Source organism: Cervus elaphus, chromosome 1, assembly GCF_910594005.1.
Source record: "Cervus elaphus chromosome 1, mCerEla1.1, whole genome shotgun sequence".
Taxonomy (NCBI): Eukaryota; Metazoa; Chordata; class Mammalia; order Artiodactyla; family Cervidae; genus Cervus; species Cervus elaphus.
The window spans coordinates 97,007,478-97,020,238 of record NC_057815.1 but is presented as its reverse complement, the minus strand read 5'-3'; the positions used below and the strand labels follow the sequence as shown (position 1 = coordinate 97,020,238).

The following is a 12,761-nucleotide window of genomic DNA, read 5'->3' as shown; positions in this document are numbered from 1 at the left end:
GCTGACTGGTGGGCTGGTACTCAGGGAGGGTGCTGCAGGACCCTCGAATATTAATATTTTAGGTCTTCTGCCTTGAATAAATTTTACCAAAGAGTTGCACTATCTGTCAGCTTTACAAAAATTAGTTAAAGGGATTAGGGGATGGGTTTTTTACCATTCAGTATGCCAACTTTTATTTGATTCCCATTTTCTACTAAAAAACGTAGAACTTCCATTCCATCAGGCTTCCTCGGTGGCTCAGACAGTAATGTCTCTGAGCTGCCTTGTGGCTCCGCCTGCAATGAGGAGACCCGGGTTTGGTCCCTGGGTCCGGAAGATCCCCTGCAGAAGGGAACGGCAACCCACTCCAATGTTCTTGCCAAGAGAATCCATGGACAGAGAAGCCTGTTGGGCTATAGTCCGTAGAGTTGCAAAGAGTTGGACAGGGCTCAGTGACTAATACTTTTAGTAGAAAGCTTGACTTCTTTTCTCATAATAAATGTCCAGTATCCTTGAACACTGAGACCCTCTCACTTGAAATTTACAGAAATAATCATTGCATTATGTTTCGGATGGGGAATCTGATTTTCTGACAGTTCTTCAGACTTTGAACCAATCCTGCTTCCAGCCTTAAAGACTATTTTATGAATTTAAAATAAGCTGAGCTTGAGCCCCTTTGATGTTTTGGAGCTCAGGATGGTTGAAGGTTTTTTTGGCCATGCTACTCGGCATGTGGAATGTGGGATCTTCGTTCCCTGACCAAGGATCAGACCCATCCCCCCTGCAGTGGGAGCACAGAATGCTCCCCACTGGACCACAGGAAGCCCCAGGATGGCTTCAGTTTTACCAGCGTCTCCCTCTTTCATTATCTAGGTTTCAGGTTTTTGCTGTTGTTGTTTGTTTATTTTGTTTTGTTTCTGCCAAGCTAGATGCCACTCTAACAGCTAATTTAAATTTTAGACGATTTTGATATTTCACCTGTGGCATGGTCTTCCCTTTTCTCTTGTTTCCCATGAATCTTTCTGTTTTAAATAATTCTTTACCTATTGTGATAGTGATGTTTCAAGAGGGTATGAAGATAAGCCCCATGTTATGCTACTTCTCCTGGAGGTCAGGTCTTAAATATCAGGCAGGTTAACATGTATGTGTGCTAAGTTGCTTCAGTTGGGTCCAACTCTCTATGATGCCATGGACTCCAGCCTTCCAGGCTCCTCTGTTCATGGAATTCTCCAGGCAAGAATACTGAAGTGGGTTGCCCTGCCCTCTAGGGATGGAACCCGACCCAGGGATCAAACCCACATCTCTTACGCCTCTTGCATTCGCAGGCAGCTTCTTTACCACTAGTGCCACCTGCGAAACCCTATGTATATTGCTAACTATTATTCATATAATCCCCACCACAACTTTGGGAGAATAATTTTACCAAGTATTAGATGGAAGCACTGAGCATCAGGGAGGTAAAGTCATTTTCTTTTTTAAGTCGTGCAGCTAGAAAATCAAAGAACTGGAATTAAGACTCAGGTCTCATGTCTGCAAGTTCCATGTGTTTTTCTGCGCCATTGTAACTGCCCCTTGATGGAGACTGAATCCCTCTTCTGCTGTTGCGTCTCTTTACTTTCTTGGCACAAACATGGTGCAGTTTATTTTAAGACAGACCTGGGTAGAGTAGCACTGATAAAGTCGGCTAGCAAAGTGCTTTGTAGTCATTTGCTTGCTCACTGAAGCTTGTTCAGTGCTTTTCACAAATCATTAGGTCTTTCATTTTTAGATTGCACTTTAGTTAAACAGCATTTTTCATTGAGATTTAATCTAAGTCATGGTCAATTTATATTGCACTGGTTGCCATAGAAGTCTGAGGGTTTGTTGGGTAAAAGAGTCAGCAAGCGAATACTGCCCATGGATAATTACGACGTGGAAGGTGCCTGAGAGCAGACAACAATGCATACATATTTCAAGAAGAGACATAAGTTAGATACAAAAGAAAAATACCCTATCCATAGGATAACCAGGAAGTGCCATGAAGGTAGCTAGTTCATATTGTCTATGGCTTGGGCCCCTTCTAACTAGACAAGGCTAATTTGGTCATTTATGACTTTATATAATCAATATGAAGCCACGCTTAAAGTGTATTTACTGAGATAAGTGATAGAAAAGGCCCTTTGCTAAGCAGAAGCTCCTCTTGGAGCTTGGAGCTTGGGTTGTATGTTTGCTTTCATCGTTGTTTTCTGTAAATGCACCTCTTGCCATATGGTTAGTCCATTAATTAGGTGGCATCCTGCCTGGCCCCAAGTCACATAGTCACACATGAAGTTTCTGTAATGACTGCGCGACTGCTGAGCCTCCTGGGAAATTAAATTCATCTGCATCTTTGTTTCAGTTCAGAGGGTTCCTCTCTAAGGCTTACATTGCTAAGTACACCAGCCCTTAGCATCCTCCCACAGGGTCCGGGTCCCCAGTGCCCGTGTCTTTCTCTTTAATTGTTCATTATCCAGGCCACGCAGGTGCCCCCTAATTTCCCGGGGGGCTGCGAGCCTCACCGGAGTACAAACACCCTTCTTCTCTCGAAGGTACTTTTGCAAATTGTTAGTGTTTCTTATCCGTCCTCCAGAGTAATTGGCCCCGGAGAGAGCCGCCAGGAAAGTTAAATGCGGAAACTTTCTCAATTTGTTGGATTACTCACTGCAGGGGTATCACAGCAAGTTGGGCTGATTGCTTTCGAGTCCTCTCCCGGGGCTCACCTGAGCTGAAACAGAGGCTGTTACTTCCCCGCTGTGTCATGCTTGAGACCAGTTACCCTGTAAATGCCTAGACGAGGGTCTTTCCTAGGGCAGTCGGCCTGTCTCGCAATTTTCTCAAGTAACACCTACTTCTAGGCAAGCTCAGTTCTACCCCATTTGTTTTATGAGACACCAGCATCAGCTTGGGGCCTTGTCAAGAATGCAGAGTTTCGAGCCCCAGCCCCGACCTCCTGAATCAGAAGCAGTGGGTGGGGTGGGGCCACGCAGTCAGTGAGAGTGTTGACCCAGTCCCCAGGTGATGGATGTGTGCTAAAGGCGTGTGCCGCGGAAGCAAGAAAGATGGTTGTGGGTGTTGGTTTGCTTGGCTTCCTCTGATGGCTCAGCAGGGGAAGAATCGGTCTGCAATGCAGGTGACATAGGAAACGTGGGTTTGATCCCTGGGTCGGGAGGATCTCCTGGAGGAGGAAATGGCACCCCACTCCAGTATTCTTGCCTGGAAAATCCCACGGACAGAGGAGCCTGGTGGACTACAGTCCAAAGGGCCGCAGAGAGTCGGGCAAGACCAAAGTGACTTAGCATGCCCACTTTCAGTTGTCCTTGAGCAGACTCTAGACGTTCTTTGACAAAGAGAACAGCTGAGCTCTTCTTTGTCTCAGAGGCAGAAAAGAAGGACACAGGACAGCTTAAAAAATTACTGGTTTACATTCTTACATCTAGAGGCCTCAGAAATCTATCAAATCGTCTGCTTTTAGAAGAAAGCGTAGTTGAAGAAGGCAAGGCATCTCACAAGATGACCCGAGGTTATGGGCCACTGCAACTGCACGATTTGGGTTTGAGCCCCCGGCTCCTCCTATTGCCTTTTTTGGATCTGGTTGCTACTGTCAAAGTGTGTTTCTAGAAATAATGTTTCTTGTGTTTTGCTTCCATGCTGTTTGAGTGGGGCGCAGTTAGAGAGCTCTCCTATTTACTGAATTATTGGGTTATGATATTTGAGCTCAACTGATACTTGCAGCTCCCACGGAGAGATCAAGGTGACAATGCGTTTAAGGTCCGGGATGTGACATCCAAGTTAGACTCTGAAGTTAGGCCTAGATTTGAATCAGTTCCTCCACCGCCTAGTTGGTTATTTGTAATTTCGCTGAGCTTCCCTTTTCTCCCTTGTAAAATGGGAGGGTTGCTATGAATAATCTAATTTCGATTTAGTCCTGCAGGGAGAACCCTCAGTTGGAACCAGTAAAACAGTAGGTGCTGCAAAAATGGGATTGCTACTGGTCCTCTTTGTTTTAGGTGGAATCTCCTTGTAAATGCTAAGGAGAGTTTCTTCTAGAAAAGTTTACCTGTTTATACATGTTCTAGTTAATCTTGATGCGGGGCGACCGTTTTCTGAAGCCGATGGTCTCAACCTTGTCGTTGTAGTATTGTTCACAGGTCTGCTGATTCGATGCGTCTTTTTTGAGCAGCTTCTGTGAATGTATCAGGTGCTATTCTAGGAACTAGGGAGACAGTAACAGAAGACAAAGTCCCTGCGTGCGTGGTGTGTATGTTCTAGTGAGAAAGACAGATAATAATCAAACTAGCCAACTGACTGATAACTAACTTCTCTGTGCCTTAGGAGAGGGGGTGAGGGAGAGGAATAGGGTTCTACTTGAAATAAAGTGGTCCAGCTGTTGTTCCCTTAAGCAGACCACTGAGTTAAGATAAGAACCAAACCATCTGGGTGTCTTAGGAAATGATTTTTGAAACAGAGGGAATGTATCACACGAGTAAGTGCTTGAGGATAAATCAGTTTATTATATTTTTCTTTTTTTTTAAATGTGAAGACAATAAGACCTTGTGTAAAATTTTATTTGTAATCTATTAACTTCTTGACCTAGTGCAACAAAAAATTTGTCCTACCAATATTTTTCTACATTTATTAATATTTATGTATATATAAAAGTTACAGTATACCTGAAATTCCTTTTTTTCCGCTTAAGCATTTTCCCATGTTGTTTAATAGTTTTATAATAATTTTAATAATATCAGTTATTCCATCAGGGCTTCATGTAGACAAATTTTAAAAGATTATATGCCTGAAGATGTTTACTAAAGCATTATTGATAGTTCCAAATACTGAAAACAACTAAATGTATTTGTAACAGTATATTTAGATTTCTTCTGTTGTCTGAGTAGAGCTGTAATGACTATCTGTAAACATAGAATTTTCTTCTATTTAATTATTTATGTAGATTAATTTCTAGGATTGAGATATTTATATATTTTAAGAGTATTGATACACATTATCAAATGACTTTCTAAAAGAATAACGGAATAGTAACATTTATCTTTGTCACTAGGAATATAAAAATATGTGAATATCTCCATATGCTTTGTAGCATTGAGTATATATTTATTTAACACTGTTTTTACTACTTAGCTAATTAGAAATTAAACTACTAATTAGCAAAACTTGGAACTTCAATAGTTTCTTCTATGTTTCACCCTTAATCATCATGTTGAACACAGTACCCCTAAAAGTATTTCTTCTTGGGCTAGTTGTCTATTTGTGAAGCAGACTTATTTCAAAGATTTTTAAAAGCGGTCACCGTGGGTTTCTTATCTCGCATCATCTGGACACAGGATCTTTACGAGCCAGGGGTTTTCTAATCTGCACCTCACAGTGAACATTTCAAGTATTAAAACGAAAGCACTTACACCTTAATATATCTATTTTTAAGCTTTTTATTATGGAAATTTCAATAAATACCAACATTTTGCCAAAGAAATTTCCTCTAACCACTACTAAACCACCTAGCCTTTTCTTTTGAGGGAACAATTTAAAAGCAAATCCTAAAAAATCATATCATCTCACCATTAAATACTTCAGCACACGTCATCTCCAACTGATAAACACCCTTCGTACTTCACAAAGTTAACAGTTCCTTATTTTCATTTAAAACCCACATCCCAATTTCTAAAGTTTCTAGATGGTGTTCTTCAGTTGCTTTGTTTGAATCAGGATTCAAGCAAGATCCTTTAGGTACTGCCTTTGACTGCTTTATCCCTCAAAATTTTTGAACTCTGTGACAATCCTCTCTTCCTCACTTTTTTGTAGCATTGATTCATTAAGAAACTGGCACCTATGTTCTGTAAAATGTCCCATATTCTTGATTTGACTGGCTGCTGCCTCATGATGAAGTTTACATTATTTGCTCTATCTTCATCTTACCCCGCCTTCTCCTGTATTTTCTGTAAGTTGTTAATGTAGACCTAGAGACCTGATTCAGTTTAGGTTTAGTATTTAGGGGAGAATAGGTCATAGATACTGGCTGCTATGTACTTGTTGTTGAGTCATGTCTAGAGGTATGTAATGACTGGTTGACCTACTTTTGAAAAATGAAAGTGTGGCTTGCTCAGTCCTGTCTGACTCTTTATGACCCCATGGACTGTAGCCCGCTAAGCTCCTCTGACCATGGAAGTCTCCAGGCAAGAATACTGGAGTGGGTTGTTATTCCCTTCTCCAGGGGGTCTTCCCGACCCAGGGATCGAACCCAGGTTTCCTTTATTGCAGGCGGATTCTTTACCGTCTGAGCCGCCAGGGAAGCCTGACCTCCTTTTACTGATGCTGATTGACCACTGGTTGCAAGCAGTGTCAGGCTCACCCCTCCGTTTTCAAGCTCCCTGTTGATGATCATTGCCTATCACCAGTGATCTCAGTTGTAAAATGGTGACTTTTCCATCACTCTATCAGTGTTTATTAGATGGGATTACATAAACAGTACCACTTCATCATTAACTATTTAGTTAGCTTGAAATACATCTCATACAGGAAAACTGAAAAAATGTTTTACTATGAATAAATGGTTTTACCATGAATAAATGCTTTTATAACCTTATTGGAAAAAGTTTAAAAGATTTTTGTAGCTCTTTTTAGAATACAGCCTATGTATAAATAAATTATACAGTCAAAAAACTGTGTTTTAAAGCCATTGAATGAATTATTGCCTTCTTTAGTCGTGTTATCAATTTGATGTATGGTTAATTTGCTAAAACTTGCTTAAAAGTTTAGAGATTGATTTTTCTATTTTTTTTTTACATTTTATAAAACAATAATTGAAATCATATATCCAGTTTGGAACTCCTTGATTTAGTTATATTTTTCTGATACATGATTAGCAAATATTTTCCTCAGTTTCTCTTTGTCTTTGCTAATGATCTTTTTTGGTAAGTCATTCCTATATATTTTTAATGTAGCTAAATTTATTAATCGTTAGCTTCCTTTTGAAATGTGAGCCAATTTTATCACAGTTTTCTATTCCCCAGTTAAAGAGGAACCCATCCATTAAAAAACCGCATTCTTTGTTTCCTTAGGGCTGTGCTGGGCCTTCTCACTGTGAGGGCGTCTCTCCGGCTTTGGCAGGCGGGCGCCTCCCTAACCGCGGGGCGTGGGCTCCTCCCTGCAGCGGCTTCTCCTGTCGGGGAGACGGGCTCGAGGGCGCTGAGGCTCCAGTAGCCGCAGCCCCGGGCTCTGGGGCACAGGCTCAACAGCTGTGGCGTACGGCTTATTTGCTCCGTGACACGTGGGATCTTCCCAGACCAGGGCTCTAACCGTGTCTCCTGCCTTGGCAGGTGCAGTCTTTACACTGAGCCACCAAGGAAGCCCCCATCCGTTTCTAATTCACATGTTTGTATGGTTTGAATTATTACATTTGGATTTTGCATCAATTTGGAAATTATTATTTAATATTGCTTTCTTTTTAAATGTTAGGCACTTTTCTCCCCCCCAGATACTGTTCTAGATACTGGGGATTATAAAGTGACCAGACCAAAAATACCTAGTTTCTTTCAGAGCAATCATTCCAGTGAGAGAGAAAAGGCGATGAAAAAAAGATGAAGAGATAGATACAGGCTGCAGAGGTTCTCTCTGATTCGAGGACCTTTGAGTTGATTTCTGAAACACGAGGCGGGGCTCGCCATATCAAGGTCTGGGAATGCAGAGGCCGATGGAATACTTAGTGCAGAGGCGTTGAGGAGGTATAGACCTTAACGCTTATTAAATGCTTGCCCGAATCAGGCAGGCTTCCCTGGTGGCTTAGTGGTAAAGAGGAGACGTGGGTTTGATCCCCGGGTCAGGAAGATCCCCTGGAGAAGGAAATGGCAGCCCATTCCAGTATTCTCGCCTGGAAAATCCCATGGACAGAGGAGCCTGGTGGGCTACAGCTCATGGAATTGCAAAGTCTCGGACACCATCTGGCAACAGAACAAACAGCAAACATGAACCAGGCCCGGTTCAGAAATCGCTGCACTGTGCCGTGGGTTTCTGCTAACAGCCCTTTGACGTAGGTGTCTGTTAGCACATTCTGAACGTGGGAGGGTTTAGGTCATTGCCCGCTCCTCCGTCTCTAACTTGGTTTAAGGTCTCAAACCGCAAGAGCAAACCCTTGCTTTCCCTCTCTCCAGGCTTTCACGAGAAGGACAAGAAGCCGTACTGCCGGAAGGACTTCCTGGGCATGTTCGCACCCCGGTGTGGCGGCTGCAACCGGCCAGTGCTGGAAAACTACCTTTCGGCCATGGGCACCGTCTGGCATCCAGAGTGCTTCGTGTGCAGGGTGGGCACACTCCCTTATCTTCTGCGCTTCGGGAGAGGCAGGGCTCTCCTTTCTGGGGTGCAGCTGGTAAGAGGGTTCACAGCACAGGGCGAGAGTTTGACAGGGGCTTCTTAAAAGAAATACAAGTGTTTCTCGGCCGTGAGAAGGAATGAAATAATGCCATTTGCAGCCACATGGGTGGGCCTAGAGATTGTCTTACTGAGTGAAGTCAGGCAGAGAAGGAGAAGTACAGTATGACATCCTTCTGTGCGGAGTCTAAAGAGAAACAGGCTGCCGTCCATGGGGTCGCAAAGAGTCGGACACAACTTAGCAACTGAACAACAACAGCAGAGGAAATGAATTTATTTACAAAGCAGAAACAAACTCACAGAGAGTGAATTTAGCTTGCCGAGGAGGCGGGGAGGGTGAGCAGGAGGGAAAGTTAGGGAGTCTGGGATGAATATGTACACCCTGCTATGCTGAAAATGGATAACCGACAAGGACCTACTGTATCTCACGGGGAACTCTGCTCAGGGTTATGTGGCAGCCTGGATGGGAGGGGAGTTTGGGAGAAAATGGATACATGTTTATGTATGGTTGGGTTGCTTTGCCGTCTACCTGACACCATCACCATCTTGTTCATCGGCTGTGCTCCAATACAAAGTCAAAAGTTTCTTTGAAAAAAGAAACACGAAACACCACATCCATGTGGGCATTTGCTCGTCTGGCTTGCAGAAGGGCGATATTCTAACCTCTGAGTGTCCACTGGTGGGAAACCGGCAGGGATTTCCAGGCTGAAATCTTGCTGATACTTTCCTTCTTGACATCCGCACCCCTTGTCTTTCTCTTCCCCCCACCTCCCAGGACTGCTTTAGCGGTTTCTCTACGGGCTCCTTCTTCGAACTGGACGGGCGCCCCTTCTGTGAGCTGCACTACCATCGGCGCCGGGGAACCCTCTGCCACGGGTGCGGACAGCCCATCACGGGCCGCTGCATCAGCGCCATGGGCTACAGGTTCCACCCCGAGCACTTCACGTGCGCCTTCTGCCTGACGCAGCTGTCCAAGGGGGTCTTCAAGGAGCAGAACGACAAGACCTACTGTCACCCCTGCTTCAACAAGCTCTTCCCGGTGTGATCTCAGCTGAGCCCACACGCGCCCTCTTCCGATCTGCGCGGAAATTTAAGCCAAGAGAGGCAAGCGTACATTTCTAGTTCCTGACCTTCTTCTGCTCAGTAGGCTTAGAGAGAAAGCCAAGGTGATGGACAAGGAAGGGAGCGTCTAGAGGTGACGTGACTAGGCTTCCGGCTTAAAGTTTTGATCTCAAGCCTTCTTTTTGTTTTAACAATGCGGTTGAATTTTGATCTGGGGCCTGCTGTCCAGTGCCTGTGCGGGTGTATTTTCACATGCACGCATTTGTTCCACTCCTGCCCTCCTCAGCTTTCTCCACTTTCACCTCTATTGATGGTCCCGCAGATCGATCTTCTCTGCTTGGCCTTAGGAACTGGGTCTTTTGAGCTGCCCCCATTTCCCTGTGGCCGACTTTCCCACGGTCACTGCTGCGGGCTTTGTCCCTGCTTTTTTTTAATAGAAGGATGATTGCTTTACACCGTTGTGGTGGTCACAGCTGTAGGGCTTTATTCTTGCTGTTGGGCATCACGGTGTCACTCTTGTTCCTTGTCTTTCCCCTCAGTGTATTTCTCCTTTTCAAGAGAAAGTAGATTTTAACTGGAAAACTTTGAATCCTGACATCACTGATAAATAAAGGAACCTGTGGTTTTAATGACTCAGTGTCATATTAGTTTGATAAATTTTCTGCTTCCCATGTTATATACTAGACACAATGTGCAATTAAGTTTGTATCATACCCCTTGTTTACTTCCATACAATGGCCCCTTTCCTTTAAATCAGAAGAAATGAAAAGGAGGGACTCCTAGTCATTGACTTTTAATTTAAGCCTGTAGCTTTCACTTTATTTTTTTGCACTTAAGTGATTGATTAAAAGATGGCAAAGCTTCTTAAATTTTTTTATTGCTTTGTTTACCTTTGGAGGAAAACAGTTTCCACTGGGCGGTTGTGAATTCATATTTGCATGTGCATGCATATCTCCAAACTCATAAAGCTGTATGTATTCGTTCAATTTTCTTGTATATCAACTATATCTCAATAAAGCTATTTTAAAAAGTGAAATGTGCATCTTCCTTCGACTTCACAGTTGTCACATGAAAACAAGCAGGATGGCTGTTCTTAGGGCATCTCTGAAGAAGGATGCTTTAAACCTCATTTCACCATTTTTCAGTTTGGATTAGGAAATCCAACCTCCCCCCCCCCCCCCCCCCCCCCCCCCAAAAAAAAAAAACTCCACTTAGTTATTTGTTTCTCTGAAAAATATTATGAGTAAACTTGTAGAAAAGCTTGTCAGACTATTCAAGAGTCTGACTTTCTCAAGTTCTTCCTCAAGTCAATTTTAAAAGGAGTCATGCTTCCTCAAAAGAGATCTTGATACACTCTGTAACGTATCTCTCTTACCATGATATTATTAAAAATAACAGTATGATTATTTGTTATGAAAAAATTTTAAATCACTGAGGAAATCCCCTTCCCTGGAAGTATTTTTTTAAAATAGGACTGAATTTTTAAAACAGACGGAAGTCTTTAGAGTATTAATATGGGGACAGACCTTCTAGGAGGGCAGAAGTGGATGCAATGATTCTTGCCAGCTTTATCCTATTGCCCTTCTTTACTGGAGTGAATGGTAAGGGGGATCTGAGGGTTAGAAGGAAGTGGCGATAGTGACATTGAACAAAACAGGAAGTCCACATGCGCCCCAGCTGTGAGGGGGCTGATGAGGCAGGCGGCCAGCTGGCCGTTCGTCCTGGCCGAGCACCAGCCTAAGCAAAATGCATGTTCCGTTTCTAGACATCCTCTTGACTGCATGTGACTCTGTATGGTGTTTGCAGGTGTTAATATGGTGGTGTTCATGGTTGGTTTGGGGTTGGACAAAATCAACTTGGGGTTTTAACCAGAAAGAACGTTCAGGTGGTAACTTTTTTTTTTTTTTTTTTAAGGATTGGCTATTTTGAGATTTCTGTAGAACCTATGTATTTAAACATGTCAAAGAAAAACCGCAGTTTACTAAGGTGAAATTAAGAAGTGAAAATTTTTATTTTCATAATGAAAGTGGTTTTATATTTGTCCAAAAGGGGATTCTGTCTTCTGGACTAATGTTTTAGCAACAAGGAAACCACTCAAAAGTTAAAAGTTCTCCTTTTTAAAAAAGTTAATACTTCTCTCACACTGATGTGTACCTGTTTACTCAGTTCTGAGTAACTTGTAGGTTTTATTTTATTAATTAAATTTTTTTTTTTTGGCTTTGCCACATGGCTTGCAGGACCTTCGTTCCCCAGCCAGGGATTGAGCCCAAGCCTCCTGCAGTGAAAGTGCAGAGTCTTAACTACCAGACTGCCAGGGAAGTCTCCAAAATTTTGTTTTTATTTTTCAGCCGTGGCATGTAGCATGCAGAGTCTTCGTTTTCTGGCCAGGGATTGAACCTGTGCCTCCTACAGTGGAAGCGTGGAGTCTTAGCCACTGAACTGCCAGGGAAGTCCCCTTATAGCTTCTAAAAAATAAAACCTACTCTCAAAAGACAGGGTTTTTCCTACCCATGAGGATATATATTTTTATAGAAGAATGTGCCATTGATTAAGAACTCTATTCTCAAGGAGGAATCACTCAGTTTGGCCAATGGTCCTTTGGAATAGAGTCCTCCAAGGTGCTCCTTAGACAAAGACAACAATCATTTTTCCTAAGAGTTCTAGATGTAACCTTGTAGGATGGCTACTGGGCATAAGCTCCCTGTTTGTGACCAGTGGAGGGAGACAGAGCGCTTTGCAAGCAAAAGTCCTGAGATTCACCGTAACTGCACTAGCTTAGATCACATTAAAAAAGAAAAAAAAAATCACTCAGTTGTGTCTGACTCTGCAACCTCAAGGACTGTAGCCCGCCAGGCTCCTCTGTCCATGGGATTTCTCAGGCAAGAATAATCGAGTGGGTAGTCTTTCCCTTTTCCGGGGCCTGGGGGTGGTTTGGGGGGGTGTCTTTCCAACCCAGGGATCGAACCCGTGTCTCCTACATTACTCTCAGATTCTTTATTGTCTGAGCCACCAGGAAAGCCCGCATACCCACCAGTGACGTTTGCTGGGGGAATTGTACTATGCAGCCCGCCTTAAACCAAGCTAGATCATTTCCAGGGTTACGGTCAGAACTAAGTTTGTAAAAACACAAGGGCCCTGTGCAGGAGATGTGGATACTTAAAAAATCTGGGGACTGGCCAAAAGAGGTCAATGAATCTTGACTCTGTATGAGTATATATGTTCAAGAGCAAAAGAGTTTCAAGGTAATACAGAAGGTAACCAAGCAGATCTTTCCGGTGCCCTGAGGGGACATGCCCAAGAACTTCACAGAACGTAAAAGCAGAGGG

General features: G+C 43.2%; 1 protein-coding gene across 6 annotated transcripts in view; it reads left to right on the top strand.

Annotated features, from left to right (window-relative positions):
• LPXN (leupaxin) overlaps positions 1–10,471 on the top strand; it is a 38,408-nt gene extending 27,937 nt beyond the window's left edge. For 4 of the 6 annotated variants that reach the window (XM_043914078.1, XM_043914074.1, XM_043914075.1 and 1 more), the window contains 2 exons: positions 8,157–8,371; positions 9,149–10,471. In XM_043914078.1, the coding sequence (XP_043770013.1) occupies positions 8,157–8,371; positions 9,149–9,418 (485 nt within the window). In that variant the 3' untranslated portion in view covers positions 9,419–10,471. The remainder of the gene's footprint in view (positions 1–8,156; positions 8,372–9,148) is intronic. The other 2 variants (XM_043914076.1, XM_043914077.1) reach the window with 1 other exon arrangement.
• The last annotated feature ends 2,290 nt before the right edge of the window (positions 10,472–12,761 follow it).